General features: G+C 61.7%; 1 protein-coding gene across 2 annotated transcripts in view; it reads left to right on the plus strand.

The window, feature by feature from the left end:
- Positions 1 to 14,305: 14,305 nt before the first annotated feature.
- Positions 14,306 to 27,198, plus strand: part of ADCY1 (adenylate cyclase 1) — a 113,828-nt gene continuing 100,935 nt past the window's right edge. For both annotated transcript variants that reach the window (XM_045494217.1, XM_045494218.1), the window contains exon 1: positions 14,306 to 14,971. In XM_045494217.1, coding sequence (XP_045350173.1) covers positions 14,321 to 14,971 — 651 coding nt within the window. In that variant the 5' untranslated portion in view covers positions 14,306 to 14,320. The remainder of the gene's footprint in view (positions 14,972 to 27,198) is intronic.

Below are 27,198 nucleotides of genomic sequence, written 5' to 3' on the forward strand. Positions count from 1 at the left end.
AGAGCCCAGGAGGGCGGGGACACAGACAGGTGAGAGCAGCCAGGCAGGAGCAGCCGAAACAGAGACAGACAGAATGGCAGCAAGGACTTGAGACCTGGTGAAGACTGGATCGTCAGGTCCACGGGACGTCAGGTCCATCGGCCCACGGGACGATGGTGGGCCTCTTGGGAACAGGGGCTCATGGGAGGGGAGGCCCCCCCGGGAGGGGCTGGCTTCTGGAGAGTCCTGTGTGTGAGCATGTGTGCCTGGCGTGCGTGTTGATGTGTGTGCCCGTGCCCGTGCGGGTGTGACACCTGCAACAGCCAGCTGAGCGTGGCGCCACCCGCCCACGGGTCTCTCCCCGCACATGCGCAGTGGGGCCGCACCGAGTCTCTGAGCCTCTGCTTTCCGACCCCAAAGTGGAGCTGACGATCCGGAAGTGACTGAGCCTGCGTCTCTGGCGCGGGAGCCAACCTGCGAGGTGCTGCTCCCGTGTGAAGGACCCCTGTCCAGGCGCAGGGGCTGTGGGCCCTTTCATGGCTCGCAGTGATGTGTCCGTTGAGGGCCCCTTGGTGGTGCCAGGGCACAGACAAAAAAGGAGCCTGGCGAGGGCCTCGCTTTCTGCCCTCCACGCTTACTTCTTCCCGGTTCCCTGAACTGGGGGGTGTGTGGGGGGGGTGCTGGTGTAGGGCGGAGCCACTGTGGGACCGTGGGCAAGCCGCCTGCGCCTCAGTGCCCTCGCCTGTCCTCACTCACCTCACGGGGATCTTGGCGAGGACAGTGAGAGTTGGCCCATGTAGCACGGTCCTGGCAGAGCCACTGGCAGGTGCCACTGTAGAAAGTACCACAATGCCCACAGGCAGCCTCGTCTTCTGCACACGGAGGGTTTAACTTGCTAGGAGTCACGCTGAATGCACAATTTTGACTTTAACCTTTCCCATTCAGCATGAGGTCGCGAGACCCCGTCATGCCATTAAAGCTCTTAAGGCCGTAGATGTGCTGAAAGCTTTCTGTCGCTGTTTGTGCGACGGGGTGACCTACAAAAGGGGACCCCGTGCTGCCCGTCCTGTGTCTCTTCTGGACGACCTTAAGGTGAGGAGGAGCATTTGGGAAACATGGACCTTCTTGCTCTGACTGCAGCCGTGCTGTGCTGGGGGCAGCGGGCCAGTCAGATTCTCTGTGCCCTGGCGGCCTTGCCGTGCCCTGGGTCACTGTGGCGGTAAACACACAGCCACCTTGAACCTCCAGGGGCAAGAGCCACCGCCTGTCTCCTTCTGCAGATAAAAATAGAACAGGTCATGTCTGTGAAGTAAAATGGTTAATGTCTATCTCTGTGCGGTTAACAGGAAATGCGCATTTTAAGGATTAAAAATGCTTTTCCAAGTTTTCAGTCAGAGTTTCACCCTGTTATTTTACGGAGTGAGGAAACAGAGGCACCGGGGCCGAAGGCAGAGAAAGGGGCTTGTAGGGAGTGCGGCAGGGCCCCACCCTTGCAGGAGCCTGGCACCTGGGAAGTGGGTTAAAATGCAGGGTCTCAGGCCCCCACCCAGACCTACTGGACCAGAAACTGGGCTGGGGAAGGGGGGTGCCCCAGGGCGTGGGCTGCAGGTTGGGGCTTCAGAGCCTCCGATTTACAGCCCAGAATTGGGGATGAAACTCATGATTACATAATTCAGCATGATGTGTGTGTGTGTGTGTGTGTGTGTGTGCGCGTGCGCACACACACACACACTCACACACAAGTAGTTCTGGGCTCTCTTTGTGACCTGTTCAGAGAAGAGCAGTGAGCAACTTGTCTCTGAATGACAGACAGCTTGAACTTTCCCCCAGCCTGTCTTTTGCACTCCCCATCTTGTAACATAGTTTTGTTTCTCTTTTCTCAGGTGTGTGCACACTCAACAATATACAGCTGCAATGCGCTTGCTTCCAAGCTTTAAGAAGATGGTGTCTCCTGACCCGCGTGTGCTGCGGCACGAAACTCTGGTGCTTTTCCCGCTGCCGTCACAGCCTTGTTCTGACGCGTCCTCAGCTATCTTTCCCCGGACTGGACATTCGTGTGGTTTCCAGGGTCCTGTTGTCAGCACGCTCTTTGTGCCCGCCTTTTGCACAAGAAGACCCTCCCGGCAGTTGTGGGCCACAGCGAACGTGGTGTTTAAATTTACGAGAGGATGTCAGGTTGTTTCCCAGGAGAGGCTGGGTCCACTTATGGTCCCGCGTGGCTGTCTCTAATCTGAGGCATTTGCCCACCTGGGGAGGCAGACATGGTTTTACCGCGATTTCCATGAGACTTTCCTTGCCACTGAAGACTTGGAGCATCTTTTTCTTTCTGTTTATTTGTAAACTGCACATAAAATATTTGTCCTGTCTGTTCCCCATTTTCAGGGGGGTGGGCTGTTTGTCTTTGCCTTTCCACTTATGAGCGTTCTGTGCAGAAGTTGGCGAGAACCCACTCTGAGCTCTGGAGACGGCTTGTGTCCTTCCCTAGCTCGTGGCCGGGGCTTTTATCTTTTACGGGGCCCTCGATGAGCCGAGACCTTCTACAATGTCATCAGATTCATCCCGCGAGCATCTCGCTTTTGGTCTCTTGTTGAAGCAACACTTCCCTGCCCCAAAAGTCAAATTGCCTCACCGATATATTCTTTCAAAACGGGTTACAGCATTGCCTTTCACATTCATCTTTGTGCCACAAAGACTGAGTTTTGGGGGTGGTGTTGAGTAGGCAGCGGGTTTTTTATTTCCTAGCTATCGGATATCTTAGTTATCAACATGGAATGTGTTAATTATTGAATGCCCATTTCCTGGCCATCAATCATGCTGCCTTTGCCACAAGATGAGCCGCCCTAGGCACGGGGTTCTGTGTCTGGGTCACCCTGTCCCTTCGTGGGGCTTCTTGCTCCTTCTTTGTCCTGGTGTGGGGTTTTCTTACCCATGAACATAGCAGATCTCTTTCCGCTCGTTTGGGTTCTCCTCAGCAATTTCCACAAAGTTTCAGAATTCCTCCTGATGGGAGCTGCACCTGTTTTGTTAGATTTATTCCCTTATAATTTTTGCCGTTATTATAAATGAGGTCATTTGGAAAATTCTGTCTCTCTGTTTCAGACACAGAACGAATATGCTGTTACATTGTTACGTTGATCTTTTTTTTTACGAAACATTAAAAAATTTTTTTAAATTCATTTTTGAGAGAGAGAGTGAGCACGGGAGGGGCAGAGAGATTGACAGAGAGAGAAAATCCCAAGCTGGCTCCTCACTGTCAGCACAGAGCCGGACATGGGGCTCGAACTCATGAACCTGAGCAGAAATCTAGTCTCGGAGGCTTGAGTGACTGAGCCACGGAGGCACCCCTTTTATCCAACCTATTAAGCGGGGTTCTTGGGTTTTTATTTGCAGCCTCTCCTCCTTCTATTTAAGTACTTTGAGGCCATCAATTTCCCATTAAATACTGTGTCTGCTGTATCTCTTAAGTGTTGGCAGGCAGTATTTTTATGATTTATGTATTAGTATTTCAAGTATTTTAACTTTTTCTGGTGTTTCGTTTTGCGTCCTGGGTTACCTAGACTTATGGGAACATCTCAACAACCTTTCTCTACTCACATACACTGTACGAGCCTGAGTCTGAGATGTTTGAAGTCTGTGTCGGCGTTTTGCAAATGTTGCATATGTACCTGGAAGAACATATATGGGCTGAAACGGCTCTGTTAACGGTGTTGTTCAAATCTCATCTGTCTTTGCACATTTTCAGCGTCATCTATTAATAATTGAAAAGCGGTGGATTGACATCAACCACTCCGATGATACGTTTCTTGATTTCTCCTTGTAGTTTTGCCAACTGTTAATTTACGTGTTTGGACCCACTTTTTGTCACAGGGCTGAATGCTCGTGTCCCTGCCCCTCAATTCATGTGTTGGAAGGGACTTGCCCGGGTGCTGGTGTTAGGAGGTGGGGTTGGTGCCCTTGCAGGAGGGCCCAAACCTGTCGGCACCCCGATGGGGGCCTGCAGGGCGAGAGGATCACATCTGTCTTCCTGGTCCGTGTTGGAGTTGAGCCGACCCAGACCGAATCCTCCTGATGAATCAAAGCCGTTGTCACTGTGGGTGACCCCCCTCCAGCCTCAGTGGCACTTGTCATAGTGAAGGTCGTCTTGTCTGGTGCTTGTGTTTCTTTCCCATGTCCTCACCTGCCTGCCCTGTTCGCCATCACTGACCCGCCTGCCCCCGACACGCCTCTGACCCTTTCTCTGGGTTCATGTTCCTCTCCTCCCAGACGTGTCTCTAGGGTTTCATTGCTGTAGGCTAATTGCTGCAATTCTCTTGGTCTTTGATTTTCTGGAAATGTCTGTATTTTATCCTCATCCACAAAAATAACCTGTAAACTGTGCAGTTCCTGGCTGGGAGTGATTTTTTTCTCAGGGCTTCCAAGCCATACGCCCCTTGGTCGGGGTTTCTGGTGGCTGCCCTTTGTAAGGCCTGCTCCTGGTCCCCCGTGGTGGCTTGTCCTTCAGTCTGGCCGCCCTTCAGATGCTGTGTGAACAAGAGCCCTGCTGCTCACGCTTGTCACGACGCCTTAAGAAGCCCGTTCCTCATTGTTTTGTGCTCCATGTGTGATGGTTACAAAGTCTCGAGTCCTTCAGGGTCTCCATGCATGGTCTTCTTTTCCTGCTTGCTTCCTTACATTGCCAGTGTCCCCACCGTCCAGGGGGAACACTTTCAAACATGTAGGACAGGATGGGGGATGGAGGGTCCTCTCTGACAGAAGCATTTTGGTGGAACTCGCAGGCACTGAGTCCCTGAGCACCTGGCCCCCACGGCCGGGGACCAGGACAGGCTGGCCCGATGTCACAGTGTCACCTTCTGTGGGAAGAGCAGGCCAGCAGCCACTTACTAACTGCCAAGTGTCATCTGAGACCAGGCCGTCCCCACGTCCCTCACCGTCCCCCGGGGCTCTGGATTACTGGCAGCTAAGATCCAATCAAGGCTTGTGTGTTGCAATTGGTCCTGGCGCATCTGTTATTCTAGAACAGTCTCCATACCTTTTCATATAAAAGGAAAGCTTTATTTCCTTCACACATGATCTCCCGAAGGGGAGTGGTCAGGGGCTGCTCCCATGCCCACACCGGGCACGTTCCCTCCCAGAGGCCGTGGCTGGGTGGCCGCTTTCTCCTAGTGGGAAGGGCGGAGGCTGGGGGTGCGGAGGACAGCCCGGTCCGCAGGGGGTGGCACTCCGTCTTCACAGCGGGCAGGGGTCAGCAGGGACTCCCTTCTTTTTACAGATGGCAGTGTCGAGGCCAAGCGCGAGGGGGCTGCGGCCTGCACCTGGGCAGGTGGAAGGCTTGCCCTGGAAAGGGGTCCGCGGCCCAAACAACCCTGTGGGGTGTGAGAAGCAAGACCTTGAGCTCCGTGAGTTTTGGCCAAACGAACTGCGCCCCTGCCCTGGAAACCGCTGTGGAAATCAAGGTGTGCCCGGCTGGCTGGCGCACTCACGGTGCAGGTGCACATGCAGGTGTGGGGGGAGGGGCCGGGGTGGGGAGGGGCACCTGGCGCCCCACAGCCGGGTGCAGGAGATGCGCCAGCACCTCCTGTGCCCCACCAGGGACAGAGGTGCCTCCTCGGGGTGTCGATCCCCGTCCATGGGGACCTCCTGGCATCCCAACTGATTCTCCTGGGGGACCCGAATTCGCGTGCGGTACCGACACGGTTACTTGGCTTGGGGAGGACCAGGGAGCGAAGCTGGTAGAAGAGGTCGGACTGTCCGGGGGGGGGGGAGGAGGGAGGCTCCTCCCTCACCCTCAAACAACATGGGAGCAACGCGCATGGACCACACCCCACATTCCCCCCGGGACGCCAGGAGCGGGCCCCGTGAGCCCAACAAACACGATCTCCTTGCTCTGCCCCTCACTTGTCTTGACCTCAAAGGAAATATTGTTACCGCCATGATGTGTATTTTCCTGTGTGTTTCCTGTGTGGCCAAAGTCCGTCTGTACGGTGATCTATTCACGGGTCTTCACAAACCTGCTGTGCACTAGCTCTCATCAAACCTCATCACGTTGATTTACATTATTCTGATTACAAAAATTTGTTGTAAAGCTTTTGTAAACCACGGAAACTTGTACAGGAGGGAAAACGTCCACATCCTCACCCAGAGGGACGTGCATACACCGCTTCAGGCACTGTTGCCATCCGGGGAGCTCAGCCGCACTGTTCCCGAGTCTTTGGCACACGCTGTCAGCGCAGGGCCCCCTCGATGGGCGCACTGGGGGCCACAGCTGATTGAGTAGTTTGCCCTGACTGAGTGGTCCTGGACCCTCGATGCTGTCAGACTTAATGCACCTCAGTCCACCGGTATCCATGGGTCCCTGCCCGGGGCTGAACCCGGGGACGCAGGAGTGGGACGTAACAGTGAATGAGAAGTGACCTTCATGCTCAGGAGTTCACAAGGGAGGGTCACAGATGCCGGAATCCATGAGTTTCCTGGGCTGCTGGGAAAAATAACTGGACCAGGTGGTGGTTCTACAAAAGGAGTTCGGACTCCCACCACCTGACGAATCAGGTGTCGGGGGGCCGCTCTCTCGGAGCCTGTGGGGACCCCTCCCACCCCTGGCGGCCTGGGCTTGCAGGCTTGTGACACTGGCTGCTTGCCTCTGAGTCCTCTCCTCCTCCTGAATTTGGGGCCTGCCTGGAATGCACCTTGGGGGCCTTGCTACTTTTATCTGCAAAGACCTTGTTCCCAGTCAGGTCACATTCTGAGGTTCCAGGTGGGCATGTGTTCCGGGGACCCCGTGCCACCCACCGCAAAGACAGACACGGAGGAGCTGCGGGGTGGAGGGGGTGTGGAGGGGCTCCCTTGACACCCCCTCTCCTCAGGGCAGACACAGGGTCCTGGGCTGGGCCCGCTGGTCAGAGACCTTGGGCTCTGGGCACAGCGACCGGCCCAGGAGCAGGCTTGTGGCCGCGGCGGGGCCAGGAGGGCTCTGGTAAAGGTGCCGAGCACGTGTGCAGAAGGTCACCTTCCCCTCCTGTGGTCAACCCTGGGTAGGAGGCCAGGGCCACGGGGTCCTCTTTGCCCGCACTCGGGCAGAACTGACCTGGGGATGACCCTGGGCTCAGGGGACTTCCATGTGTTGCATCACCCCTGCTGCCACAGGGAACACAACCTGGGCCTCAGGATGTCAAGGACTCAAGGGAACCAGCCCCACTGCCCTAGCTTCTAGCGCTCTGGCCACCGCAACTGGCAGAACTCTGCAGGGTGGGGGAGGTTCGGAGGTTTGGTCCTTGGCCACGCAGGGACGTCCAGGAGCAAAGTATCACCAGGAGGGCTGGGGCACAGGGACAGGGGTGCTGGGCAAGTGTGCAGGGCAGGGATGCAGGGCAGGGATGCTGGGCAGGGGTGCAGGGTAGTGGTGCTGGGCAGGGGCACAGGGCAGGAGTACAGGGCAGGGATGAAAGGCAGGGGTGCATGGCAGGGAAGAAGGGCAGGGGTGCTGGGCAGGGGTGCAGGGTAGAGGTGCTGGGCAGGGGTGCAGGGCAGGGGTTCCTCGAACACAGCAATGATTTTCTTAGGGTTTTTCTCAGGGCGCCTGCGCTGGGAACATGCCTGGGGAGTGCTCCCCGGGGGCAGAAGGAAGCCTCTGATTTTTCAGAGCGAGGAACGGATAAGACCCTCCCTTCCTCTACTTTCAGGGAAAAGGTGCGGGCAGCTGGGAGGGCGCCCCGGGTCCTGGCAGGAGCCCGCAGGCCGGACGGAGGGCTGAGTGGAAGCCCAGGAGGCCCTGTTCCGGTGGGCGGGTCTGGGGCCTTGGAGGCAGACTGCGGAGGGGCAGGGAAGAACCAGCAGGGGGCTGGGCTGGGGTCCCCAGGGTAATGCCAGCCCTCCCCACCCCAACCTGCCGAGAGGAGGCGGGACACCCCGCCTGGCCCCGCCCCCGGCCTGCGCTGCTTCACGTGTCCCCGCTGAGCACCCTCCTGTGCAGGGACAGGGACAGGCGCGCACCGGCAACCCTGCCCGGGTTTTGGTTTTCCTGTGACTCCCAGATGGCCTTCTCAGCCTCTGGCTCCTATATTTAACCTATTTAATGAGATTTCTTTTCCAGTAATTCCTGAAACTGGTAATCTCTAATTGGGTCAAATTCTCTACCCACAAGCCAACGATGCTATTTTTAGCGCAAATCCTCAGGCTGAAGCTTCCCTGCCTCTCGGTGCAGCTGTCAGAGCCGACTTTCCGCATTCGGCTCTCGCGAGCAGGCCTTATTTCACGGGTTCTCCTGGCTCCATGCGGGGTGAGCGCCCCGACCCCCCAGGACGACTGAGCCCAATGCACTGAACGCCGGGCACCCAGTCCGCACACGCCTGTCTACTGGCCTTTTGTCCGCAATGGGGACGGTCCCCAGGAGAGCGCATCCTAGAGCATTGTTTCCTGAGCTACAAGGACCCCAAATGCTCCCAATGAGCAAGCGGACCGCATGAAGTGGGGTTCATGGAGAGTCCCGTCCTGACCTCATTCAGCCGGAGGGGGGGGGAAGCCTGCTGTGTTCGGGGAGGGGGGCACACTGGCACTGCTTGCCACCCATGGCTCCTACTGCCTCCAGCGTGGGGGGGCACCCCTCGTCCCCTCCAGTGGGTCGCTGTGTCCCCCTCTTTCTCTCTGCTGGGCTGTGCACTCCTGGTGTGCAGGCTGGGGACCGGGTCACTGCTGTGTTTTCAGAACCCAGCACCATGGGTCTCTTGAGGATGCCCTCAGTGGCCCTGGCTTCTGGGCGCCTGACCAGAGCCCCTGATGGAAACATATGGGTCTCTGTCATGCAGGGCCAGGGAGTTGCCGGGGTGGACGCGCCTGTCTCTGGGCTCAGCGGGTCCTCACAGGACCCACAGCCAGGAAAGCTGGAGCCCTGTGTCCTTAATGGCAGGGGTGCTGAGGGACCAAAACCCCCAACCTCTCCCCCTCAATGATTCCTGTCAGTGGGGTCTCCTTCTGGGCCTGTTCTGGAAGGTTCTGGCCCCTGCCAGAGCCCTAGAGAGGAGGACAGTCAGCCTACACTCACCTTCCCCACCAGCCTCAAGCCCAGACAGGAGGTCCTTCCTGACCTCAAACAATTTCCAGTTCACAGCCCTTGGCCTGGCTTTGGTCCTGGTGCAGCGCCCCCCACCCCGGCACCTTTCCCCCAGATGCCAGGTGGGACCGTCACACAGTGTCCTTCCTGCGAGAGCAGTGGGGACCTGGCTCTAAATCAACAGGCAGGTGCCAGAGCAGCTTCAGAGTGGCATGTGTGTCCTAACTGCTCTCGCACGATGCTCAGGGCAGGACGGACTCCCCCAACCCCACCTGCACGACCAGGGCCTGGTGGAGAGTCCCCTCCCTCTCGGGAAGAGCCTGCCCGGAATCCAGCCGCTTCTCAATTTAGTACAAAGAAGTCTCAGTTCAGAGGAGCCGGAAGGGGACACACTTGGTTTGGCCTCTGGAGGAAGATGTGGTCAGATTCAGGAAGAAGGCTGTGCCTTGGAGCTCCCGGGTGGGCGCAGGGGGGCTGGAAGGAGGCACCTCTCCATCTGAGACCACCCACCACCACCTCCCTCTGGGGCTCACTAGACCCTCCCGGGTAGCCCGTGGCTGGCGTCTGCCCTGCTGGGGTTATCCAGAACCTCCCATTCTGTCCTTGCTGACCTCCACCTTGCACGCCCTCACGCCTGGGCCCGTTAGACCTTCTGCCTGGTCCACGGCCAGCATCCAGGAGGACACGGACCTCACACCACCCCTGGCTCTGGGGAGAAGAGGTCAGTCCCACCGGCCCCATGTCTGGATTTGTTGTGCGGGGACTGTGGCTCTGGGCCTCCAGAGCTCGGGGTCCCAGTTCTGCCTGCCGTCTCCGGGAGGCCCCCTCCATTCTGGGGATTCAGGTGTGGTCACAGATGGCCCAACCTGACCCCACTCCCCCGACCCCAGAGGGCTGGCCAGAGGACACGCCCTGTGGCTGCTTTCTGTGGGAGCGCTGGCTATGGTTTTGAGCATGTGTTATCTGGGGGACTGCCGGGCTGGCCCAGGCCTCTCCCAGGGGCCTCTCCCAGGGGCCAGGATTAGGCTCGGTGCCGAATCCTAGCGACAAGGTGATTGCCAATGTGCCCATCACACAAACCTCCCCCTGCCAGCCAGGTCTCCCTGTGGACCAGGCATGCCGGCCGCCGTTATCTGGTGCCCATCGCTCTGAGACCCTGGCACAGAGGTGAGGGTGGCAAGTCCCCGGGACCCTCGACACGGCCCCACAGAGGAAAGTGGCGGAGCTGGCTGGGAGGCCGCCCAGTTGGCCTTCCTGGCCGGCTAGGCATGGGGACAGCGACGTGTGAAGCGGCAGGCTAGTGAGTCCCTCCTGCCACTTGTGCTGTGTGGCTCCGTGATCACCCACCTGCCTTTCTAACTGGAGCCCCCACGTTAGCCGGAGGAACCCCTCAACCTCGGTCCCAGCCGCCCGGGGCCACGTTCCCCATTGTAGCCCCGGCCAGGCTACAGAGTTAGGCTGGGGCCTCCGCGGGCCTCTGCGCCCTGGGTCTGAGGCTGCGGCCACTTGCCGCCCAGTGTCAGCCATCCAGCTGTCAGCGAGGGAACTAACTTTCGGGCTGGGGTCCTGTCCGTCCCAAACAGGTCCTCTGACGGTTTCCACTCACCATGCACGGTGCGCTCACGGGCTCCGCATGTTCCCAAACCACCAGCCTGCCAGGGGATGGGGAGGCTGAGCCCCCAGGTCAGGGCTTCTTACAGCGAACAGGGCCTCTTTTGCAGCCCTCGTATCCCCAGTGGATCCGACGGATGCAGCTTTCCTGAGTGTGGTTCCCTGTTGAGTACCAGCCACCTCTTCCCTTCCCTGACTTGCCTGCATTTCCACGAGTGTGTCCCACAGACCCACAGGGGACACTCTGTCCCAAAGTACAGAGTGGGAGCCCAGAAGAGACCTCATCTGGAAACCAGAGCTCCGGCAGAAGTCCCAGGAGCTGGGGGACACTCCCCGACAGAAGCTGGCTTACCTGACATTCGGCTCCAAGATTTAGCGTGACACCTGCCCGTTCCTGCGGGCACAGAACACCGACTTGTTAGGCCCAGCAGCTGTCTCTACTCCGTGCTTACAAGGGACAGCTTCGGGGCTCTCAGCCCACGACCGCCTGTGAGCAAGGCACTCTTACATCCCCGTTGTGTGGAGATGAGGCACAGAGAGGGTCAGTAACCTGCCCAAAGTCACACAGCTGGGCGGCATGGCATAGGTCTGCACCCTTAGCCAGGACACCACACGGCCCCTGGGGAGGCCATGACGCTGGGCCAGGCTCCAGGCTGGGCCCGTGCCACACCATGCCCACCCACGATCCGGGCCAGTTCAGGGGGGTTCCTCTGAAGCACAAGGCTCAGATGCAAAGAGACAGATTTGTAAGCGATGGAAAGTCAGAGGGATGCATGGGAGGCTGGCATCCTGCCTTGAATGATGAGCTGGCCGGGTGGGAGATGGCTGTCGGCCACCTGAGCAGGAGGGCCAGAATTAGTGCACACACATGGGTTACTCTGCTCACCTCCCAAGCGGCCCTGGTGCTTACGGGAGGAGCATAATTTCCCGACTGCATCTGCACGGCCACTTTGCCATGGGTCAATATTTACCCTGCGTAACAGGCAGCATTACCCAGGGTACGGCACGTGCTGGGCGTGCTGCTGGACCAGGGCCGCCTCCGGGCTTGGACACCAGACGTCTATTCTCACGGCTGTGGGGGCTGGGAGGGAGCCTGGGATCACAGTGTCTCAGGACTGAGTTCTCTGGGAAGGCGCTGGTGGCAGGGGCGGGGAGGGGGGGGGAGGCTCCTGCCTTCTGGTGGCTTCTTGGCTTCTGGCGGCGTGATTTGCCTTCAGGCTTTCTCCCTGTGTGTCTGTCTTCAAATGTCCCCTTTGTATACGGACGCCAGTCATACTGGAGGAGGACCTGGTCTACTCCAGTGTGGCCTTGTCTGAAGGACACCTGTAATGACCTTCGCCCCAAAAAAGGTCACATTCTCAGGTACCTCGGGGTTAGGACTTCAGCGCATGATTAAACCGATGACACCCGTGAGGGCACGGGGCGTGGGCACCGCACTGTGTCTCAGACAGCTTGCCCGTCATCCCTGGCTGCAAACTGCCCACTTGAGTCCTTGTCTTTCAACCCAGCAAACGGGACCAGCAGCCCTGCCCCCACCCCAGCCCCCCCCCCCCCGAGTGCAGTAGGAGGCTCCCTGGGGGCCCTGGCACCTCCAGTCTCTGTGACTCTGGCAGCAATGTGCAAGCCTCTCTAGGCCTCTGCTTCTTCAGCGACAAAATGAGGACGCGATTCCTCCTTTCCAGACAGCCACGGAGCAAACTGGATGAGGGACAGGAAAGTGACCGGTGGCCCTGGGTGCTTTAGTAGGACACGTACCTGTGGCAGTGAGCAAAGGGTGCTGTCCCTGTTTGGAACTTCTTTCTGCCGCCCCCAACAGAGAGCGGGCTCTTGGAAAGAGGTGGGTGCCAACGTCATCTTGTGGGTGTGTTGGTGAGGGAGGGGGCTCTGTTGGCTTGTGAACTTGGCCCCAGGACACTTCATGCCTTCATTCTCGGGTGGCTTGCCCAACTTTTGGACATTATTCAGCTTTCCTTTCCTGATCATTAGGACATAAAAACTACACCATACATTTAACAAGAGAGTGTACTCTTGATAGTTGATGCCTGAAAGATCACGCAGACTGTGCTACTGCTGGGGACAGGTGGGGACAAGATGAGGAAGATGGGCACTTTACCAGGCCAGCCAGGAACAGGGGTAGGCAGGTGACTTCCAGACCCCCCTTGCCCCGGGGGCTGCCAGGTCCAAGAGGGGACAAGAACAAGTGACCAGGTGATCAGATAGAGCACAGGGTCCTAGGGGGATTGGGGACCCACACAGGGAAGCAGTACAGGGGTGGGAGAATCAGGAGGGCTTCACAGAGGAGGCGCCCTGCGTGGGGAGGCCTGTCCAGGAGGAGGGGTGGGGTGGCCACCGAGTATGTGACTACCTGCTGATGCCAGCTGTCGAGAATGCAATGGTGTGAGCTCCTGACCGGGCAGACCCTGAGGTGCCATCTCTACAATGATCAGAGCTGATGTGTGACTGCTTTGTGCAATTAACAAAAATGGCAACTTCGTATGGCCCGATGAATGTGGATTCTCCACGTTCTAGATCTTGAGCCCATACAAAAACACACGGCCAGGCCAGTGGCTCTCACCCCAGGACCGACTGAAATCCCTGTAGTGCCTCTAACACAGACCCATGCCTGGGCCACACCAACCGCATCCTGGGGTCTGGAAGTCACCTGGGAAGGACCCCTGCAGAGGGCTAGCCTCCTGGGCTCTGTGATTTCTGGAGCCCCCAGTTCCTGGTCCTCGCATAGGGAGGGGTGGATGAGAAGCAGCAGGGCATAACGCAGGGGTCAGGGGTTTTGCCGAGAGCCTTTACTTCTCCGCAAGCCTCCTGAAGCCAGCTGCTTACCCCATCCTGGGGTGTGAGGGCGGACGGAGGCACCCGCCCTGGGGCGAGTGTGAGCACCAAGCCCCTTCCCTTGGACCGAGTGAACAGAAGCCGTGGCACGGGAGTCGCTGGGTGGGACCCACGGTCTCCTTTCTCCTGCTGGGAGAATGCGTGCCGCCATCACGTCTGTTTGCAGCGTCCCCCCTACGGGGCGCCGTTTCCCACCCCACCCCTGCACCTTCAGCTTCATCGCCTGCCGGGACTCTGGCCTGGCTCGCGGGGCAGCCAGGAGGCCACGGCCGCGGCTACCAGGGCTCGCAGCCCCCGCCCCGGACGGGACGCGCGTCCAGCGCGCCGCGCGAGGGTCCCGCGAGGGGGCGTCGCAGGCCCCGGGGTCCTCGGGGTGCGCCGCCGCGCCGCCGGGCGCGGGGCCCGCCCCCAGGGCGCCTCTAGAGCGGAGGGGCCTGCTTCTCCCGGGACTCACACAGTGGGCGGGGAGACGCCCCCAACCCCGGCTCCCCCCAACTCCCCCCTTCTCCCCCCCACCCCCGGGGCTCAGCGCGCGACGCTAGCATTCTCCACGCCCCAAGACACGGCCCGGCGGGGTAAACTGAGGCTCGGCGCGCGGCGGGGCGCCCCGGTCACGCGGCCCCTCGGCTCGGCGCTCGGCCGGGCTGTCGCAGCGCGGCCGCCGGAGCGCCGCGGCCCGGGGCGGGCGGCGCAGTGCGCAGGCGCGGCGGCGGCCGGGGACGCGCTCGGGGCGCGCGCGCGCGCGGGGCAGCCGGCGCCCCGAGTCGGCCCGCCGCGCCCCGCGCCTCCCGCCCGCGCCCGCCCGCCCCGGCGCCCCGGCCGCCGCCGCATGGCGCTGAGATGGCGGGGGCGCCGCGCGGCCGAGGCGGAGGCGGCGGCGGAGGCGGAGGCGGCGCGGGCGAGCCCGGGGGCGCGGAGCGGGCGGCCCGGCCGGGCGGCCGGCGCGGGCTGCGGGCGTGCGACGAGGAGTTCGCGTGCCCCGAGCTGGAGGCGCTGTTCCGCGGCTACACGCTGCGGCTGGAGCAGGCGGCTACGCTGAAGGCGCTGGCGGTGCTCAGCGGGCTGGCGGGCGCGCTGGCGCTGGCCGAGCTGCTGGGCGCGCCGGGGCCCGCGGCCGGCCTGGCCCGGGGCTCGCACCCCGCGCACTGCGTGCTCTTCCTGGCGCTGCTCGTGGTCACCAACGTGCGCTCGCTGCAGGTGCCCCAGCTGCAGCAGGTCGGCCAGCTGGCGCTGCTCTTCAGCCTCACCTTCGCGCTGCTGTGCTGCCCCTTCGCGCTCGGCCGCCCCGCGGGGACCCTCGCCGGCGCCGCTTCGGGGCCGGCGACCGCCGACCAGGGCGTGTGGCAGCTCCTGCTGGTCACCTTCGTGTCCTATGCCCTGCTGCCCGTGCGCAGCCTGCTGGCCATCGGCTTCGGGCTCGTGGTGGCCGCCTCGCACTTGCTGGTCACGGCCACCTTGGTACCCGCCAAGCGCCCGCGTCTCTGGAGGACGGTAAGTGCCGCCGCGCGCCCTTGGTCCGGTCTGGGGCACACCTGCCCGGGAGGGACTGGGGACACTGGAAGCCCGGTGCGCATCAACTGACTGGGAAGGTGGGGAAACTGACACCCCGAGTGTGTGTGTGTGTGTGGGGGGGGGGCGTTCAAGGTCACTCAGCGAGCTGAGGACGCAGTGGGGGGCTGCGAGGGCCCGCCTCTTTTCCGAGTTACCGTCCACAAAGCGCCCCTGGGTGTGGGGCGTGGAGACGCGAGCGTGGAGAGGGCAAGGATTGGCCCAAGGTCAGGCAGCTGGGGAGCGGCCAAGCAGGGCCAGATCCCGGTTTGCCGCTCTTTGGCGGCACACATCCCGCAGGAGGGACCGAAAGTGGGCGCGCGATCGGCTCCGGGGCGGGTAGGGCTCCTGCTGGCTGTGCGCACAGCTCCGGGCGCCTCTCCAGCGCGCCTGGACCGCGTGCAGAGTCCCCCTCCCGGCCTGCGGCACCCCAGGGACGTGGGGAGGGGACGAGGATTTGGGTCCTCTCCAGTCACTCTGGCACCCATTACGGACCCGTCTCTGGTCTAGAAAGATACCTCTGCCAAGGTCGAATGGGGCTTTGGTCCTTGCCGCCCCCGCGCTGCCTTGGCCTGACCCAGGCTGGCAGCGCCTGAACTTTATTACTGCCTTCCGGGCAGACTGCTGAGACACTAGTGGGAACAAGGAGGCTGCCGCTTCCCCCGGGCTCCCCCCTGGGCCCCAGGACCCTGGAGGCTGGAGGCAGATGTCTTTGCTGTGTGGGGCTTTCAGAGCCTGGCGGGGGTGGGGAGGGGTGGGGGGGGGGGAAGTGCAGCCCAGCCCAGCCCACAGGGGCTTCGAGGGCCCCGAAGGAGGGTTTTGTTTCTGTCTCTGGCGGCGTTTTGGCAGGAGGGTGGGGGAATCCGATGAGGTGGGCGAGCCCATCCAGGGAGAGAATGTGGCAGATGGAGGAGGTGGGGGCGATGGGGTGAGGGGAGCTGGACAGAGCAAGCTTGGGAAGAAGGAGGAGGTGAGGGAATCAGACGGGGGAGTCTGGGGGGGGGGTGCCCAGGACCAGGATCCACCACCCAGGGACCGAGGGATGGGGATGCAGGGACCACCCAGGGACCAAGGGAGGTGTCCCCCCGATGGGGATGCAGGGGCCCACATGGTCAGAGGGGCTGTGAGCGCAATGCTGGACCTGCATTCAGGCCCAGAGAGGCCAGCACGTGGCGGGGGGGTGGTGAGGAGGAGGGAAGGGGGGAAGGGAGCTGGCAGAGAGGCTGCGGTGGGGGGGGGGCCCAGGAAGGGGCTTGTGGAGGTGGGGAGGAGAGAGAGAGAAAGTAGGGGTGAAAGCCAGAGACAGAGGTAAGGCAGAGAAAAGGGAAGAGGGCCAGAGGGCTGCCTGCACGCAGGGAGGGGAGGGGGTTCCTTCCCACAGGGCTCTCCAGCACACCTCCCTCTGGCCTCTCATGGGCAGCATGTGGCCCTTGCTTGACGGCCTGAGGAGGTGCTCCTGAACCCCTCCCCCGCAGCCCTCCCCCCGCCCCTTGGCTGTCTGGCCCCCACAGCCAGGCCCCCCAGCGCGACAGCCTCCCTGCCAGCACAAAAGGGGAGGCCCAGCGGCCAGGTCAGCCCCCGGTGGTGCCAGTCCTGAGCTGACCTGGACAGGTCCAGGGCCAGGGCCACTAGGGTTCTGGGGTACCCGAGGTTCAGTCGATTCAGTGAAAAGCTGTACTATTGTCTTTTTCTGAAACAATTTTTTTTACGTAGCTTCCGCTTGTTCCTTTTAGAGAATTCAGGGAGAGGAAAGAGTCTGCAAAGGTGCCTTGGGCACAGGGAGCTCTGCCCCCAGGATGAGAGGGGCCCCTGCATCTGTGGGGGAGGGGAGCCTATCCAGGGAGCTCGGATCCTCAGGGGTTCCCGCAGCGGGGCAACGCACGCCCCCGTCCCTCCCAGGGCCTCAGTTTCCCCACCTGCTGGGCTGGGGCGCCGTTGGAAATCTGTTGGAACAGCTCATATTCAGAATCTTCTGCTTCCACTGTGTTTGGGCTTCTTCAGAATGTTCCTGTTCAAGTCTACAAACACTAGTGGTGGTGGTGATGTGGACAAACAGATGGGGAGGGTGCAGAGAAGCTTTGGTGAGGGCTTGGGTGTCCCCCAGGTGTGGACCAATCTGTCCTGGGGCAGCTGGGCAGCCTGGCCTGGAGGCGGGGTGGGGAAGGTGGGACCCCATGTGTCAGGCGCGTCCCCTGCTTCTTGCCGATGCTCTCCAGTGTCCCTGCTACCCTGCAGGGTGGTCGCGTGTGGATGGTCCTGTATTCCTCGGGGTCTGGTTCGGGGCAAGCGGAAGCCCTGGGGGCCGGAGGTGGAGGCCCACAGGAGGCTGTGCAGGGGTAGGGTGACTGAGGCAGTCTGTGCCAGGCTGTTGGCTTTACTGCACATGCATGGGGTGTTCTGCGTGCTGGGGAGTGCTGCTCTGGGCACTGAGGGGTTCATGTGGGGGCTCCCAGAGCCTCTGCCCCTCCTCAGGGAGGCTCTGGGGTTTCCTGCAGCAGCCCTGTTCTGCCCTGCTGTGCGGAGCTCTGGGATGTGGCTCATGTGCTGTGGGGACCCTGTGGAACCCGGGCTGGCCCAGGCTGAGAGGCTAAGAGGACCCAGGAGGCCACGACTGCACAGTTGACATTGGGGCTGGTGCTAGGCCGCCTTCCCGGGAGGGGCGCCTGCTGCTGCCCTCAGGGCAGAAAGAGTTTAGGGACACGGTTTTATCCCCACCCAGCCCAGCCCCCAGGAGGAGCCCCTTCCTTCTTTGTGCCCCTGCTCCCTGCCCACTGGTTGCATCTAAACTAAGCAATTTGTTTTTATTTAACTGAGCAATGTGTCAGAATTGAAGGCATTTTGTTCCAGAACACCTGAGGTCTGCCTGGAGACCTGGGGCCCAGGTGGGGGTATGGGGGTGGGGTGGTGAGTGGATCCTGGGGTGCTGGGAGGGGTGAGGAGGAGGGAAGGGGGAGAGGACACATGTGCCCCCTGCTCCTGGTGGTGGCACTCAGGGACTCGAGGACAGAGTGGCTGCTTGGGGACTGTGTGTGCATGCCAAGGTGGAGGCCTTGGGGTGGTGGCGGGGAGAAGGGTGTGCCTGGAGGAGAGCGGCTGGCTCAGGGTGCCCCCACTGGAGGGCTCTGCGCGCCTGCCAGCCCCAGCTTCCTACCCCCCACGGACCCCAAACACCCACTTCTGGGCCAGGGTGGGGTAAGATTGCTGTAGTGGGCCCACACGGGGTCCACTGTGTTGTGCACAATGGTTTTGCTCGGTTGCCTATCCTCGTAAGTGAAATCTATTCAGTGCACCCCTCCCCCTCTTCTGAACCTCTGATAGGACCACAGAAACCACCATCCCCTCGTCCTCGCGAAGTGGGAGTTGGCTGGAATCCCCCTGTGTCCCTCCTCCAACTCCTCTGAGCTCTTGGGGGAACCCTAGTGCTGCTGGCAAGGGGGCGCCCAGGCCACCAGGCTGCTGATGCGCCTCGTGCCCACCACCCACACGCCGGCTCTTCCTCCTGCGGGGGGGGGGGGGGGGGGGGAGTCTGTCCCTTCCTGTGCCCCGCCCCCTTCCGAGCCCCTCCCCTGCCAGCGCTCCCTCCCCCTTCCCCTTGCCCTCATTTCCCTCCCCTGCTGGTCCCTCAGCCGCCTTGGCCCCCCTGCTGCCACACCCCAAGGCCCCTCCCCTTCCCCTCCCTGGCTCCCCCGCCCCCCCCACAGCCCCCTGGTTCGGCCCCAGCACTGGCTCCCCGGCCCCTCCCTCCACAGGCCCCGCCCCTGCCGCCCTTTGGTCACAGCTGGGCCCTTACCAAGTAGGGCCCCTCCTCCAGCTGGGCACTGCCCCTGCTGGACCCCCTTGACCTGGCCTCCAACCCCTGCCCCCCCACCCCAGCCAGGCCCAGCCTGGCCCCTCTCCCCGCTGGTACTTCCCTCCTCCTCCCCCAGCTTGGCTGGGCCCTGTCACTTGTTTGCTCCCCTGCTGGTGCAGCCACCTGTCTTGGCTGACCCCTTGCTGCTGGGTGGGGGCTGCAAGGGGAAGACAGGTGGGTCCTCTTGGCTCAACGCTGCTGTGTGAAGGCGTGGGGGGGGGGTAGTGGGGTTCTCTGCCTTGGTGAGGAGTGTCCCCATGACAGCCTCCTTGTCCTCAGCAGCACCTCTTTTCCATAGGCCTCTGGTGGCTGGGCGGGGCTCAGCTCTTAGCACTTTGGGCTTCCCACTACCTGCAGGCTTACAGCCCTGACCGCTCTGTGAGCCCCCAGTGGCAAGGGGTGTCTCCCCCACGCCTCCAGGTCTGCGTCCTGTGGGCATTCCCCGGGGAACACCTGATTCACAGCCTGCCTGATCCCTGGGTCCCCTCCCCACAACCCGGCGTGTCCCTCGGAGACTCACTTGTGTTGTCCTCCCCGCCCCCGGGCCCTAACCTGAAGAAGCACCTGGGATGGCCCACACTGGGGGCAGCAGAATCGGCTGATCAGAAGCAGGGGTCTGGACGCCTATGGTACCCACCCAGCTTCAGGCCAGGGCTCTGGCCTGCTCCCCTCAGGGTGGTCCCAGATGCTTTTTTTGCTGCCCCAGCATGTGCCAGGACCCCAGGACTGTGCGTGTGCTGGAGTCTGGCCCCACTGGTGGACTGGTGGAGGCGCCGGGGACAGACTGGGCACACTCACCTTCTCTGGATAGCTCTGTGATCCATGCCTGGGTGCCAGCCCCCGGGGAGGGGAAGGGGGAGGGGGAGGGGGCCCATGGGAACAGGTCCTCTCTCCAGGATTTGCAGTCTGCGGGGGACCCCGGTCAGCAACTGGGTCAGTGCTGGGGAGCTTATGTGACCTTCGCAGGCATATGGAGGGGACAGGGTGGAAGGAGGGCTCAGGGCGACTTCCTGAGGCTAGTGCTTCAGCCAAGATCCTGGATGGATGGCACTGCAGCTGCTGGGCTGGGCTCAGCCAGGGAGGTGGGCGCAGAAGGACTCGGGTGGGCGCTGCAGGGCACGCCAGCAGTTCCGGTTTCTTTGGAAAACAGCACCAACGCTCTTCAAGCCTTTTTAGCGGAGGGGTCTGATCAGGTTTCTGTTTGGGGGCCCCTGGGACGCAGTGGGGAGCAGGGGTCACATGAGTGGGCGTGGGGGCTGCTGCCTGGCTCAGACCAGAGTGGGGTCCTGTGGGGAAGTGTCTGCTTGCCACTGTCTCCACCTGCTGTGAATGCTGCCCAGCTGCCCTTTCCAGAACCCGGAGGCTCTCGGTGATACCCTTCTCTTGTCCCCCACCCCCGACGTCTGGAGGGCCAGGGCTCAGCGCCCTGGGGGACAGGTAACTGTGCTGTGTTCCTGCTGACTCAGAGCCCAGAACCATCCTTGTTCCGCTTCCCAACCCAGACGGGGTGGTGGGCTTGTACAAGGGTGGGGTGCAGTTCCCGGCTGTGGGACCTCGGGCAGGGGACTTACCCCCGTGCCTCGGTTTCCTCCGGGTGTCTCCATGGCTCTGTAGGAGCAGATACGTCTTCAGGCACCTTTTGGTCTGCTGGTTGTGGCCCAGTGTTCAGTGGGATGAGAGCCACCTCTGGTCCCCACCAGCTGCTGGTGGCCTGGGACCTGGGCGTTTTCTCCGGCTCTGTGAACCCGCGTCTGGTCTTGGCCGAATGTTGGAAGAGATGCCCCGGATGCTGGCGGCAGGCCATCTGTCCAGACGGAGTGTCCTTGGGCTGTGTCCCACCACTTCCTGTCGGTTGTGGTTGGGGGAGGGGGGCAGCCCTGTGGCCTGGGTGACCACCCCCGCTGCGGGCACCTGGGTTTGCACCGAGGGGCTGAGCGGGCCGGCAGAAGGGACCTTGCACACCTGGCGGTGCTGGTCATGTGCAGCCCCAGGTCTAGCACACGTGCACACACTTGTACATGTGCACACACTCACACATATGCACACGTACACACCCACCCACACGCACCCACTCTCAGTACACACCCACACGTGCACAAACTCACAGTACACACATGCACATATGTGCACACACACACTTATCAAGTGCACATACACTCAGACATGCATGTGCCATGCATGTCCTCACACTTGTCCATGTTCACACACACAAAGACACCCACCTGCACACACATGGGCACACTCTTGGGGGCGCTCGCAGGGCATATTTATGTTAATTAGTAGTACCGAGTTCTGTCCTGAAGGACACGGGGCCCAGGGCCCTCTGGCTCCATGACCTCGGGTGACCTCATGGGGTGACCGCCCATGAAGTGAGCCCACCTGGGCTTTGCTTGGTGGGGGGTCAGGTGAGAGGTTCGAGCGTGGGCACGAGTGACCAGGGGCGGGATGCCTGTGTCCCCTCCCCTCTGTGTGCTCTGTGAGTGCAGTCCAGGCAGGGCCAGGCCATGCTTCCGGGGCTCACGTCCTGTGCTCCCCCATGCGTGGGGCGAGGGGCGGGCCCGTGTCTGCATCCTCCCTGGATCCTTCTCTGTTCCCAGGACCCTGGACCTGATTCTTCTGGATGGGGGGGAGCAGTGACCCCGGGGTATGGGGGGGGCAGTGACCCCAGGTGTGGGGGGCAGTGACCACGAGGTGGGGGGGTAGTGACCACGAGATGAGGGGGCAGTGACCCCAGGGCATGGGGGTACAGTGACTACGAGGTGGGGGTGCAGTGACCCCAGGCTGTGGGGGCAGTGACCCCGGGGTATGGGGTGTGCAGTGACTGGCTACATTTTGAGGTGCTGTCTCAATAGGCACAGACTTATTTTTGGTTATTTTGGTGTGTGTTACATCCCCTTCCAAAGCCCCCACCCCCCCACCCCCACCGAGAATGCGGGCTCTCTGGGATGAGATACATCCAGCAGCTTCTTTCCTGTGTCAACGCCTGCCTCCTAAAGCCCGAGCGCGACCCTGGGCCGGGCACAGCCACGTGCATTCGGACTGCGCCACCTGTCTCGGGAGAAGCCTCCGGCTCACTGGGCCGTCCAGGCGTGGCCCGCCTCACTACAGGCAGTTCTGTCTGGGCTGGATAGTGCTCACCTGTGCAGGTGTTGTCCCAGAGGGCCTGCCGGATGGCTGTGGCTGTCTCTTTCCTGTGGGAGCTGTCTCCGTGGGCCCACTATAAGCGCCCCCGGCCCGGCCCAGGCCTCTTTGGAGGCGACCCCAGGATGGGTGGGGTCTCTGCTCAGCGTGGCCGGTGATGCCTCCTCTCCCCTCCATTCGTGGCCTTCATCCCAGGGGGGCTCACGGTGACCTGAGCCCACCTCCCTCCTCATTTCTGCACAGTAGGTGCTAATCCACGTGGCCACCATTTCTGGTGCACCTGCGGCCACAAGCTCAGATAGTTCCTGGGGAGAGTTAAAAATCCTGAACCCTGGGAAAATCTCCGGACTGGTGGGTTTGCGTCATCAGATGGGCTGGACATGTGAGAAAGCTACTCTGTGGGAAGACGTGGGGACCTCTGGTCCCAGTGGTTGCCGTGGAGGGGGGAGCCCTGGGGCTCCCCAGGCAGGTGCCCCTACCCAGTCTTCCCCAAGTGTGCCTTCTCTCCAAAGATCCTGTTTCCAGAAACCCGTTTGAGGGCTCCCCTGTGCAAAGCGGGGACGGTGGTCTTCTGGCTGGATGAATGGCCTCGCAGGGCGTCTGGACATGCAGTGTGGGCACCAGCTTTGTCGGTGAGGATGCCTCTGAGATACCCTGACTGTGGTTGGTTAGAGCCGTCCTGCTGGGACAGAGCTGCAGTGTAGACATGGGGAAGGGGCTTTCCCGGAGGAAAGGGGAATGGGGGTGGGGGACCGGCTGCCCTCAGCTGCTGGCTGCATGTGGGAGGGGGCCCAGCCCTCCGGGAGATGAGGACAGAGGACTGCTTGGTCACCTTGACAGATGACACCGCAGCGGACTCCTCGTTCACGTTTGGGGTCTCTCCCCGAAGGTGGGAGGAAGGAATCGAAGAGGACGGGAAGATCTCAGAAGGGCGGTCCCTGTTTTCTTGCAGTTTTTATTTTAAGGGCTGGGGTCACCTTGTGCTTCCTCTAGCAGGTGGGTGCTGGCCGCCTGCATGAGCCTCTCCAGAGGCCTCCGGTTGGCTCAAATGGTCCAAGCGCCCCTCAGAGCCCAGTGTTCCTGGCTCCTTCCTGAAGCACTGACTCTTTCCCGACCTTGTGTCCGGCCAGAGGCCAGGGTCTCTGCCGCTGTCTGGATCTCGCATCCAAGTCCGTCTGTCTCAACAGTCTGCTCACACCCCTCTTGCAGCCCTGCATTGTGTGCACTTCCTGACTCCCCAGGACTTGTCACTGGGTCCTTATCCCGAGTCCCCTTGTCCTGAGGCCATCTGCTCTCAACAAGCCCAGCAGCACTGAAGCCACGGGACCCCCAAGGCCCATCCAGCCCCCCCCCCCACCCCGGGATCTGGGGATGGCTCAGTGGGAGCTGGAGTTCATGCCTGTTTGGAACGTGACAGTCACTCCGGGCTGTGTGTCAGCCTCTGTGCACTGTGTCCTTCCTGGTAACTGTGGGCAGTGGCAGGCTTAGCCTCGGGGCTCTGTAAACTCTTGGAGCAGTGCGTGCCTGGCCCTCTGCACTCCGGAGCCACCTTGGGGTCTGCTGTCTCCAGGTGGTCTCCAGATGCTTCCCACCTGCTCAGGGCCCACACAGCTTAGGTCCCTGTTTGGCCTCCACGTTCCTCTTACCTTAGACCTTCAAGGTGTGGCCCACCCTCAGCAGTGGCCTGTGGTTTTTAAAGGGTCTTCTTGGATTAGGTTATTTATCTCGAAATTTTTCAGTGATCATGAAATTCAAGATGATCCTTCGGTCAGCACAGCCCACATCACTCTGGTGCATGCATGCAGCTAACGGTTTATGTAACAAGTACGTGTGCAGACGGGGAGTGTACCCTGGGCAGGGGCAGGGGGCCGTGTCCTATAGGTAACAGGGCTGGCCCGCAGGGGAGGCACCTGTCCCTGAGCTGCGGTGTTAGTGGCACGGAGAGATTTGGGAGCAGGCTGGAGGGGCCCAGGCTGCTGGGTCAAGGCCTGGCTCTGAGATGTGCTCAGAGAGGCCAGAGGCGGTGGCCAGGGAGGCCTAGTGGGGACGCCAGGTGATGAAACGCAGGCCAGTGCACAGAATCCCTCATGTGTGGCAGCTGCTCACTTGACAAGGGCCAGAGAAGGTGGCCCTGCCAAGGGCGTGTGATCCCAGCTCGGGGCTGTGGGGGGGGGGGGCTGTGCTTGGCGAGCCCTTCTGTGTGCTCCCCAGTGACGGTGGATGTTCTGCTTTGCAAGCTGGCTGTGGGGACACGAGGGGTGTGGTCAGCACCTGCACCAAGAGAATGACAGTGAGGCAAATGCTGGGAGAGGTCCCAGTCGTGGGAGACGCTGTCTGTTGTGGTGTCCTGTGTTTTCACTGTGCCCCTGACTGGCAGAGCGGATGCCTGGGGAGCCCCCTCCCGAGCCTCCCGGGGGAGGGGACATAGACACAAGGTGGTCTCATGCTTTTTGATAGCTGCCTTCCCACCTTTGCCCTCCGGGTGGTGGCCCTTAACCTCCTGGCTAGATCTGGGGCTCTGTGGTCACTGCAGGAACCGGTCTCATCTCCATGTGCCAGACCCAGTTCTGTCCATTTTTAATCCACCTCCGGCTCCACTCAGGGCCTGTCTCCTCCAGTTGGTCACTGCCGGGGGGGAGGGGCCTGCCTGCTGTGGTGGACAGCTCCACCCCTCCCTGCAGGCACCCCCTCGAGGGTCCGCAGGTGCCTCTGTGGCGTGGGGGTTCGCTGCTCGCCTGGGGGCCGTGTGCACCTGTCTCCAGGTGATCTGTCCCTTTCCCTGAAGCGCCTGTCTCACTGGCTGTCTGCCGGTATCCATGGGGCGGGTCTGCTTTGACCCACTGCCGCCTCCCCGGGAACACGGGAGGGGCCCTGGGCGGCTTTCCCTGCCGCTCTGGCCACTGGTGCGCTGCAGTCTCCGCCGGCAGCCTTGTGCCCCGCTGATGACCCAAGGCTGTGTCTCTTTGTTAACATCAGCATCCGTGGAGCTGACGGGGCGGGAACAGGACTTCTTGCTGAGGCAGCGAGCCGGGCGGTCCTGTGGTTCCTGTGCTCTGCGGTCAGGTGGGATCAGGACCTGCGATACGTCTGAGATGCTGTGCCCTGCCTTTTCTGCAGCGAGCGTTGCCATGGTGGATGGCTCCGGGAGGTTTGTTTGTTCGTGGTGATGCTGGCTCCCTGACCGGAGACTGCTTCTCCGTGACCCACGTGCATTACCGGCACAGGTGGGACCGAGGGCTCTGCACCACTGTCACTCTGCAGTAATTCCCGTGTCACCTTGGACAGACCATTGGCCTCAGCTCCCGTCTGAGAAAATGTGTGTGACGGGGCTGGTGTGAAGCAGGGTGGGCCACGTGTGCCCCTGAGCTGAGCTCACACACACATTTTCATTTCCCAGAAGTGCTTCGATGTAGGTGTTGTCACCCCTGTTGGCCCATGAGGTCCCCGGGGTTCCTGGAGCCGCTTGGCCTGTGTAAGGCAAGGAGACCCTGCCAGCCCAGCCTGGAGTGGGCACAGGTCCAAAGCCCAGCTCATATTGTGTTTGAGAGGATGGTTGGATGGATGGATGATGGACGGATGGTTGTTTGTATGGTTAGATGGGTGGATGGATGGATGAATGGATGGATGGGTAGATGGATGGGTGCGTGGGGCAGGTGTGCTGAGGCTAGAGGTGCAAGACTGCAGGGAGAGCTCTGCCCTCTCCCACCCGGGGCTGGCACGTGCTCGGTGCCGGCATGTCTGGGGAGCCCATGTCTGGGTGAAGAGGGGTCTCTGGGCCCACGCCCCTGTGGTACCAGGGGCTCCGGAGGTGTGGGCTGGGGGCCTTACTCACTGAGCCCCCTCCCCCAGACCCAGTTGGAGGAGCACTAGAGGAACTGAGGCAGGAGCACCGCACAGGCACGAGGGACAAGGAAGAGCCCAGCGCTCCCATAGGCAGCATCCCAGGGCGTGACCTGGGTCGGGTCGGGGTTAAGGAGCCGTGGGGGCAGCAGCCGTAACGTGCCTGTGGCACCACGAGGCAGGCGCCTGCCTGCCTGGAGGCCCTGAGCCCCTAGGAGTGAGCAGCTGGAACCCGGGGCTTGGGGGCTGGCTTTCCTTAGAGCAGGGAGGAGGCGAGTGGGGACTGAGGGCGCTGACCACTGCAGGCTGGCCCTTCGGGGAGGCCTCAAACCCAGAGAGTGGCCGGAAGGCGTGGCCAAGAGGGGTAGCCGCATTGGAGCCCCCTCACTGGCCAGCCTGCAGCTCTAGGGGTGCTTGGTCTGGACCCCGACACACCCTTCCCCGAGCTTGGGTCCTTCTCAGCCCGTTTGGGCCACACCTGCCAGCAGGTGACCTTGTCACTGATGCTGATTAGGGGGCCAGCGTGGCCTGTTGTGTCACCTGCCACGGGACCCTGATCCCTGGGGGTGGGAGTGAGTGAGGGACGCAGGAGAGGCAGGTGGGCAGGTGTGTGTGTGGGGGGGCATGGAGGCCTCTGGCCATGTGGGTGTGGATTCCCCCTACCCCAAGATCTCTGCCCCCACCTCACCCTGCCTGCCAGACACTGACTCCTTCTCCGTGTGAGGGGTTTCAGCAGTGTGGACAGGGCGGGCAGGTACTCAGTGACCGGCCTGTGGGGCCTCAGTTTCCCTGGGGGGGGGGCTTCCTGACTGGAGGGAAGGTGTGACAAAGGTGTGTGGAGAGGGGTGTCCCTGCATGCCCCCACTCTGCTGCCCACCTCTCCCTTAACCAGACGGTCTGCCCCTCAGCCCGTGTTCCGCCCCTGCCCCAGCCTCACTGGGGGGACAGCACATTTCTGAGTCCTGCTCTGGGTCCAGCTGATGCCTTACTTTCTGGAAAAGCTGTCTGCCACCTGTGAATGTGGCTTGCTTCCTGGCCCTACTGCCGGGCTGTCTGTGGGTGCTGGCCCCTCACGAGGGCCTGGTCCTCCGCCTGTGTGCCTGCTGTGGAGAGCGGTGGCTCGGGGCTCCGGCGTGGATGCCGTGGGCAGCCGGGACGGGAGGGCATCCGGCGTGCCTCCAGGACGTGAAGCCCAGGCCGGGAGGGGCACTAGAAGCCAGACGGACCATGTGTTGCCCAGGAAGAGACGCGTGCTCCGTGCAGTGACGTGTGCTTGTTTGAAGTTTGGAAGGGTGCCCAGGACCTTACTTGTGGGCAACACGCTCAGAACGCGTTTAAA

The sequence above is a fragment of the Leopardus geoffroyi genome, chromosome A2 (genome assembly GCF_018350155.1).
Source record: "Leopardus geoffroyi isolate Oge1 chromosome A2, O.geoffroyi_Oge1_pat1.0, whole genome shotgun sequence".
NCBI classification, from domain to species: domain Eukaryota; kingdom Metazoa; phylum Chordata; class Mammalia; order Carnivora; family Felidae; genus Leopardus; species Leopardus geoffroyi.